The 8,273-nt window shown below is 55.8% G+C and overlaps 2 protein-coding genes across 2 annotated transcripts; both read left to right on the top strand.

Moving 5' to 3' along the window:
• Positions 1–62: 62 nt before the first annotated feature.
• PEX16 (peroxisomal biogenesis factor 16) lies at positions 63–6,505 on the top strand. Its single transcript, XM_065635081.1, has 11 exons — positions 63–243; positions 374–409; positions 619–695; positions 1,937–2,070; positions 2,376–2,482; positions 2,984–3,064; positions 3,530–3,682; positions 3,987–4,059; positions 4,354–4,473; positions 4,682–4,746; positions 5,844–6,505. The coding sequence occupies exons 1-11, from the start codon at positions 84–86 to the stop codon at positions 5,900–5,902; spliced, it is 1,065 nt and encodes a 354-aa protein (XP_065491153.1). The 5' UTR covers positions 63–83; the 3' UTR covers positions 5,903–6,505.
• A 1,047-nt stretch (positions 6,506–7,552) lies between these two features.
• Positions 7,553–8,175, top strand: FREY1 (Frey regulator of sperm-oocyte fusion 1). The gene is made up of 3 exons (XM_065637006.1): positions 7,553–7,620; positions 7,816–7,883; positions 7,995–8,175. Exons 1-3 carry the CDS (start codon positions 7,553–7,555, stop codon positions 8,129–8,131), a joined length of 273 nt encoding a protein of 90 aa, XP_065493078.1. The 3' UTR covers positions 8,132–8,175.
• The last annotated feature ends 98 nt before the right edge of the window (positions 8,176–8,273 follow it).

The raw sequence follows: 8,273 nt of genomic DNA, 5'->3' as shown, positions 1-8,273 counted from the left end.
TGGCCCGCTCCGCTCGACTCGGCCGGGCTGGGCGGGGCGCGCAGGCGCGGTGGCGGCCCCGGAAGCGCGGGGCCGTGGGAGCCATGGCGGCGGCAGCGGGGGCTCCGGGAGCTGCCCGCGGCGGCGGCCCGGCGGCGTGGCTGCGCCTGCTGTGCCAGCGCTACCAGGAGTACGTGAGGCGACACCCGGCCGCCACGGCCCAGCTGGAGGGCACCGTGCGGGGCCTCTCCTACCTGCTGCCAGGTGCGGGAGGGGGGCGGCCGGGCCCTGGGCCCGCTCCGGCAGCTCCCCGGCGGGGCGCGGGGGACTGGTGCCCAGCGGGGAAGCGGGGCTGCCCCGGCGCTGGCTGACAGCCGCTCTCCTCCCTTGGCAGGTCGCTTCTCGGACTCCCACGCGCTGTCGGAGCTGGGTAGGTGGCGGCGGGGGCCGCGGGGCTGGCGCTGCCTCGGCGCGGTGCATGGGGGCCGCTCCCCGGAGCCCCCCCGTTCCTGACACCTGGCTGCATCCTCCGGCAGGCCGTGACGGAATCGGCATGTCTGGCTGCCCTTCTTCCCTCATCCCCTCCTTGCTTTGCTTGCTGTGCATCCCGTAACGGTGGTTTCCTTGTTCCCTTCTTAGTGTACTCTGCCTCCAACCTCCTTGTACTGTTAAATGACTGGATTCTCCGAAAGGAGCTGCAGCAGAGCCTGCCCATGGTAAGGCTGGAGTGTGTGGGAGGAGAATATGGGACATGTGCTTTCTTCTTTGCAGAAGCTTTCAGGGAGTGTCTGTAGAAACTACCAGGTCTTTGCTGTGGCCTCTCTTTGCTGTCAGGTATGTAGAGGCCAGAGGCAACCTTTGAATGAAGGTAAACTGCAGCCCTGCCCCATAGCTGCTGCCTTGAAGGAGTGGCCAGAGCTCTCCCTGGGCCACAGACATCAGTCCCTGACTTGCACTAGGAGCTTCACTGTTTTTTTGAGAAGCTCAGAACTTGAGATAGGGAAAGGTGTTGCCAAATAACCTTCACTGTGGCTCTGGACCACTAAAGCTCTGATTCCATCCCTCAGACTTTGTGTATGCTATTGAGCAAAACAAACATAAGCACCTTGCTTGTATGTCTCTCTTGCAGGAGCCCCAGACTGGTTCCCAGTACTCGTTAGGCCCTTTGGGAGTGAGGAGGAGGGCACTTTTTTTCCCCAACAGGCCTCTTGTGTTGCAAGTCTGCCCGCTGTGTGGGTTTGGGTGTTAGTAGCTGTCTGGCTGGGGCGTCAGACAAATGCAAAAGTCTTGCTTCACTGGTTGTTAAAGGCCAAAGTGAATTTCAGCTGTATTATCTTTACTGATGCTTTCAGAGGGTTAAAACCTGTGGTTGACAGCACCAGCAAGCTCCCATGTGGGGAGCAGGGACGCAGGCTGGAAGAGCACCCCCTGTCTTGGGATTCATGCCTGGGGTCTAGACCGATGCTGTATTCAGCAGGCATTCGCTCTGGTATAACTGTGGACTCTGGGTCCCCTTTCCTGTACTCCAAGCATACTCCCTCATCAATTCTAACCGGGGAGGAGGTTTGTTGTGTAGCCCAGCTCCAGGAGAAGGAGGAGGAGAGAGTTTTGCCTTGGAGTTCAGGCACAGTGCCACAGCCCAGGAGACTGTCCTGCTGGGTCAGCAGGGGTAGAAGGCAATCCAAGGTACAGCTGTGATGTTCTCCGTGTTTCTGGGGTAGCAGCTCTGTGTGATGCCGTGATGTCTCAGTCTGTCCCTGTTAGAGGTGGAGAAGTGGGCTTGTGTGTAGACTCTGGCCGCAGTGACGGCACCACTTTTTGTTTCTGAGGCTGTGACTTCCAAGGCCATTCCGTGCTTATTTCTGAGAGTCCTGCCAGACTGGGCTGTGCTTCTGCCCCATTTAACTCCCAAGCAGAACCTGCGTCGTGTTCCCCTCCTCCCCTCTGTGTTTTGCAGTCGCTGCCCCAGCAGAAGCTGCTGACCTGGCTGAGCGTGCTAGAATGCGTGGAGGTCTTTGCAGAGATGGGGACAGCCAGGGTGTGGGGGGAGATGGGCCGGTGGACCATCATTGTCCTCATCCAGCTGGCTAAGTAAGTGCCATGGGCGGAGGGGAAGGGGCTGTGTGCACTCAGAAAGGGGATTTGGAGGGGGCTTGGCAATACCCCAAGAAAAAGTCTGAGCAGGACTGAGCTGCTGATCTCTGAGGCTGTGGGAATTAGGAGCCCCACAGTGTGCTGGATACTGTGCCACAGAAAGGGACACTTACCCCTCTCACCTTGCTGGTTGCCCTGAGCAGACCTGAGTGTTTCTCTCTTCTGTGGAAGCCACCTTTCCAGTGCAACAGGAGCCCAGCTCCGTAGCCTAGTATTGAAGACTTCTGCGTGTCTGCCCACAGAGCCATCCTCCGTCTCCTGCTCCTGCTGTGGTACAAAGCTGGCATCCAGATGTCTCCTCCCATTGTGCCGCTGAACAGGGAGCAGCAGCAGCCTCTCCATCCTCAAGGTGAGCCCACGGTGCTGTTATCGTTGGCTTGACACTTTGCTGGGCCGCGTGTCTTGTCCTGCTAGGAATTACTCATCAGAGCAGCAGCTTGGACGACACAGGGAACTGTAAGGCTTCAGTATGCAAAGCCAAACTGTGTTGCACTTTCTACCTTCTGCAGAGCACAGGGTAGCTTAGCGGCAGGGTTGTCCTGCAGTCTGGAAGGAGGGGGTGGAGGAGTAGTCTAAGCCTGGAACCACTGGCTGAACTATGAGTGGAGCTGCATGCCCCGTGGTGTGATGGTGAGGAAGATGATCCTAGGCCTGGGCAATGTCGGGCAGATTTACCTTTTCACCCTCTGACAGCTCTGTATAGTGTTTGCCCCTTCAGGATGGTCCAGTTTGCGCTAGATCAAACTTTCAATCTGCTCTTCTTGATGGCAATGTAGGGAAAGGTGCTGCCAGCTCTGGGGCGAGGTGTGTTCCTTTGGAGCCTGACCCCTGTGGCTTTTTTTTCCTGCAGACGGGGAAGACAGCTCCTTGGGGAAGGATCAGACCTATGTTGGCAAGCGTTCCAGCCGTGTCGTGCGCTCTCTCCAGAGCAGTAAGTAACTGAGCCCATTTTCTGTCCTTGCTTGAGCTGTTTCTGCTCTGTACCCTGTACATGTGACCTGGGTGTGCGCAGTAAAGAGCAGAACCTTGTATTGGAGCATATCCTGCCAGTCACTGGGCCCTGTGGGTGAGGGATATCAAAGCAACAGGGTTTCAGGCACAGGCTGCAAAACCAGGACTTAAATTGTGTTTTCCCAAGTGAGCTGTGCGACAGACACAACCCTTCGTTGTGGTTATGCTTTGAGGAGCACAGACTTCATAAGTACCTCTCCCTGCTCTGTACCCTCTAGAGGCGAGCTCTGGCGGGGGCTGGTCAGCTGAAGCAGTTGCTGTGTGTGCAGTTCTTCAGGCTTTCCTGTTTCACACCTTCACAGTGCAGAAAACAGTGGGATGATGGTGTGGAGAAGCATGGTAGGAAGGTTTTGTTTGTGTTGGTGACCTGATCTTCTTGTTTCAGCCCCATCCCTGCAGTCCCGGCACTGGGGATCCCCACAGCAGAGGGAGGAGTCGCAGAGCCGAAGAGCAGAGGAGATGAACCAGGCTCCCACCCCTCTGGGTCTCCAAGAAACCATCGCAGAATCCATCTACATTACTCGTCCTCTTCTCCACCGTATCCTGCCCTGGCTGCGTGCGGGCTCGACCCTGGTGCCATGCCAGGCTTTTCTTTCCCTGCCGCTGCTCTGCTTGGGCAGGGCCCTCAGGACTCCTCCCTTCTCTTATGCCTTGATGCTCACCTCAGCCACTGGAGTTGTGGGTGCAAGTCCTCCAGCCCCTTCCCTGAGCTCCCAGCATTGCCCGAGCTTGTATTCTCATGCACGCAGCAGCGCTTTGCTGGTACCCAGGGGATGGCTTTGTCTACATGCCTCTCATTAGGCATCTCTGGCTCATTCCATTCCTTGACTGTGTGTTCCTAGTATTGAGTTTAGGAGTGTGGGGCCAGAGATCGTGGAAACCCTGGCTCCTTTCAGCAGTCCTGGACATCTCGAGGTCAGTCTGAGGAAGAGTCTTTGCAGGTGCTTGAGGTTGGTGGTGGCTGAGCATCACACTTCCCCTGGTTCCCCAGTCCTGGGCAGGCCTGGGAGAAACATGCACAGGGGCTGGGCCTGGTCTTTATCTGGGAGATTGACACATTTAGTTATCTTCTGCAACACTTAGAGTGCTCTCTGTTCTGGTGCAGCCTGCTCTGTGTGGAGCTGAGAACAGAGAGCATTTAGAAACCCACTTTCTTTTTCCTGCTGGCTGCTGTTGCCATGAGTTAGCTCTCTGCCCTTCTCCTTCCAGTCTGAGCTTGCTGAGTGATCTGAAAGACCTGAACAGGCGAGAGCGAGCAGAGCTGAGGCGACGAACCATCCTACTGCTGTACTACCTGCTGAGATCGCCTTTCTATGACCGATATTCAGAGTAAGAGGCCCCTGCTGGGTTTTGCTGAAAATTTCCCTTTTAACAGAAGTAGCCTTGGGGAACTGAGTGAGTAGATCTGGAGAGGTCTCGGTGCTTGTGACCAGGTTAATCTGAGCCTCTGTGTAACAGCTGCCCTTGCTGTTAGTGTGTCCAACAGTTGGGGCAGGAGGTATCCTGCTGGACTCATTCATACTCTCTCCCTTCCTAGGGGCAGGATCCTCCTCCTTCTGCGCCTGTTGGCCGATTATGTGCCTGGAGTTGGCTTTGTTACGCGTAAGTGGGCCCCACTGTTATATCCCTGTTCGTGTTGGGTGGAGAAAAATCAGGGGGATTGGGCAGGATGTTTGTCCTTCAGTTTCCAACCTGAGGAAGGAATTGGGAAGTCTCTGGGATGGTTAGCATCTGGTATTGATGCTTATATTGTTTTAAACTGGAACAGGGAAGGATTAATTGTTTTCGGGCTCTTGGGGACCTGTGCTCAACTGCGGTGGCAAACCTGCCTGTGCCCTCCCGGGCTATAGAGCTCTGTCTCTGCCACCTGGGCCTGTTGTCCTGGGCTCCCTTTCTGCACTTCAGCTGGTACACCAGAGCCCTGCTTTGCAGCCTCTGTTTCTGAACTCTTTTCCTTGATCCCTAGTCTGCAACGCAGGCACAAGGGGTGAACAGTTGCCTAGAGGTATAGACCCAGCCAGGAGCTGATTTTAAATCGAAGGGCTGGACCAGGTCTGGCTTCTAGTCCTTCACTGGAGGATCCCTTTATTATGGGCCAGAATTTTACCTCCTCCTCTTCCCAGCTGATGTGAAGCTGTTCATGGCAGTGATATGGCATTAGATTAACCTGGCATTGTGGGACTGTCCTTTCCTTGGGAAGATCACAAAGCTGGCTAGCTCAGGAGCCACAGCCTCCAGTTAGTGATTTTGGAGAGGCTTTGGGGCCTGCATTAAGCCATGTGCTACATAAGCATTTTCACTCTACAGCAGTTGCTTCTGGGTCTGCACCTGCTCATTATTGCTGAGCTGTCTTCCCTCTTTCCTCTGCCACAGCAGGGTCCTGACCCGCTGCATGCAGGTTTTCCCCTTACACATTGTAGTTCCCTCGTTCCCACTGGAGCTTGGAGGGAGTGGTGTCCCACACTGTGACTGTGCTGAGCACGTGTCATGCCCCACTTGGTCCTGCTCTGTCTCTGCCGCCACATCCCAAAATTGTCTCCCATCTTGGCACAAGTAACTGTTCTATTCTTGCATTCATGTGAGTTGTATAACTGGAGATTTGGGATTGTTGGAGATCATAATGAGAAGGGGGGATATGCCTCATATACTTGAAGTTCTTGCCTGGTTAACTGCATCATCCTTCCCTTTTCTTGTTTCAGGGCCACTGATGGATTACTTGCCTGCTTGGCAGAAAATCTATTTCTATAACTGGGGCTGATGAGAAGATGATTATTCTCTGCTAAGATCATGGCTGGACATTTTTAAGGAGGGCAAGCAGGCTGGGGGAGGGATGTTGATAGTGTCTAATTTTCAGTTAAACCATCAATGAGGAGCTCCTGTTCTGCAGGGTGGGGTGGGGGGTGTATGTAATCTTTTTAACAAATCTAGCTGTGAATGATGGACACTACATGCGTGAAGAGACCCTGGCCACCTCTTTCTCTGGGCCGTTCTGCGGCTGCAGCGATGGTGATGGGGCAACCTCTTTTTTTTAAGCACTTCATTTTTCTCCTTTTGTACTGCTGCACTATAATAAAGCCAGGCAGCACAGTGGTTTTTGGAGAGCATTGTCTCCCACCTCATGGCGCCAAGACTGACCTGCAGCCTGCTTGTGTTGGCCGTGCCTGGCAGATCTGCTTGGAGCGGCCTTGTCTGTCAAATAAACTGACTTAATGGAAAGGACTGAGCTGAAGGACCTCTCCTCCCCTGTTTGTGTGGACTCCCCTTGGATCTGGTTGCCAGCAGGTCTCTCTCCATGAGAAAGAGCAGCTTTTGCAGTTATCTACCCAGGGATACACTCTCACTTAGAAGCCTTTTTCTCTGGCCTGTGTCAGGTGAGGTTCCACATGCTGCTCAGCTGGTGACTGTAACTCCAGGTGCCTGGTTGCTTTCCTGATGTGTGCTACAAGGGTTTGCAGAATGGCTGCCAGCCAGTGCTCAGGGGCTTGGCCAAGGGCAGAGGAGAAACGAAGAGATTAGTTCAGCAAATACTGCTATGCCACACTTAATGAAGGGCCCAGTAGAGACCTGGACATTCATGATCATCTTTTTGTGTCTGCTCTGCTAACTGGGGGCCATCAGTGCTCAGTGGGCTGCTGTGGAGGCTGCCCTGGCCAGGACAAAGGGGTAGCCAGCTGGTGGCACTGGGTTGCCCCACAGGCAGCTGCCAGTCCTGTGCAGAGGTGGGGAGCTGGAAAGCGCCAGGTGTGGGTGACAGGAGCGTTCCTGCCTGACCCATCCTTGAGGGACTCAGGGGGTGCAGTGGTCATGCACAGCCTTGCCTCAGCACCTGGAATAAGGGATGTAGTCCCCCCCACACCCCTCCATAACAGGCCACCACAGCTGGGGACTACAGGGGCTTTGGCAATGTGTGCGCTCTCTGGTGCCACCCCAGCTGGCAGCTGTGCCCTGTAACCCAGCAGTGGCAGTGGACAAGAGCCATGAGTGAGGGACTCTGCTCCCTTCATTTGGGCTTCTAGAGAAAGATGCTGAAGGCTGCAAAGTCTGGAAAGTGTTGGAGGGTTTACTCCTGGTGACAGGGAGACACTGAAATGAAGGGGTTTGCTTTTGGAGGGGTTGAGAGGGAGACAAAGGGTGGTGTTGAGGCACAGGGACAGGGAAACAGCTATGGAGCTCTGGCTGCACAGGAGGGATGTGCACCAGTGCAGGGGGAGGCTGCAAGCAGCTGGTGGGGGCTGCAAGCAGCTGGTGGGGCCTAGGTACGGCCCGGCAGCCCAGGACTAGAAGCTCATGTACCAGAGGCTGTGCCAGCAGCACCTGGGCAGGAACCTCTGTCCTGCCCAATGCAGCTGGTGTCCAGGGACACCGGGGTGTCTGTGACCTCACTGCGGAGCCCATGCCAGGGTGCGCCATGTGGTGCTGGCTCCTGCTGCTCGCCCTGCTACTGGGAGTTGCCCTGCCACAGCCCCTGCCCCAGAGGTGATGGCACTTCCCTCCTCCTCCTCCACCTTCTTGCTGCTCTGGTACCTGCTGAGGTACCCCAGGGTACCAAAGCCTCAAGAGCTGGCTGGGCTGGGTGAAGACAAGCAGCGTGTGGGAGCTCTTGTGCCAGTGTGGGCGAGCACTGTAGGGTCTCAGCTCACTCCCACCCCTGGTTTTTCTCCACAGAGGCAGCTACTCAGTTCCCGAGGACTTCTCTGCTCCCTTGGAGCTTCCACAGCAACACTTTGGCCTGGTGGACGGTACAGCTCTCTCCTTGCTGCTTTCCATGCACTCACCCCTCCAGGTGAGCAGTTGTCCCCAGCCTCATAGGCAGCCCGCGGCTGAGCCCAGCTTCTCTGCTCTACCTGCAGATTATGGCATCAAGCCCAAGCAGCCTCGCTTGAGGACCAAAGTGGCCCGGGAGCGGCCAATGGGGCTGCGCAGAGCTGGCAAAAGCAAACGCGATGAGCTTGACTTGCTGGAATACTACTACGATGCCCGCTTGTGAGCCACTGTGTCCCTGTGCCCACCGCAGCCTGGCCTCAGGGACCCCCCCTGACTGCTGCAGGATAGCGTAGGTGTGGGGTGTAGGAATGGGGTGGGTGGGTTTAAGGGTAAACTCTGCTTTGGGGGGGGACTGGAGCAGATGA

The sequence above is a fragment of the Caloenas nicobarica genome, chromosome 5 (assembly GCF_036013445.1).
Source record: "Caloenas nicobarica isolate bCalNic1 chromosome 5, bCalNic1.hap1, whole genome shotgun sequence".
In the NCBI taxonomy this organism is placed as follows: Eukaryota; Metazoa; Chordata; class Aves; order Columbiformes; family Columbidae; genus Caloenas; species Caloenas nicobarica.
The sequence above is the reverse complement of the archived record's forward strand: the minus strand, read 5'-3'. Positions and strand labels throughout refer to the sequence as shown.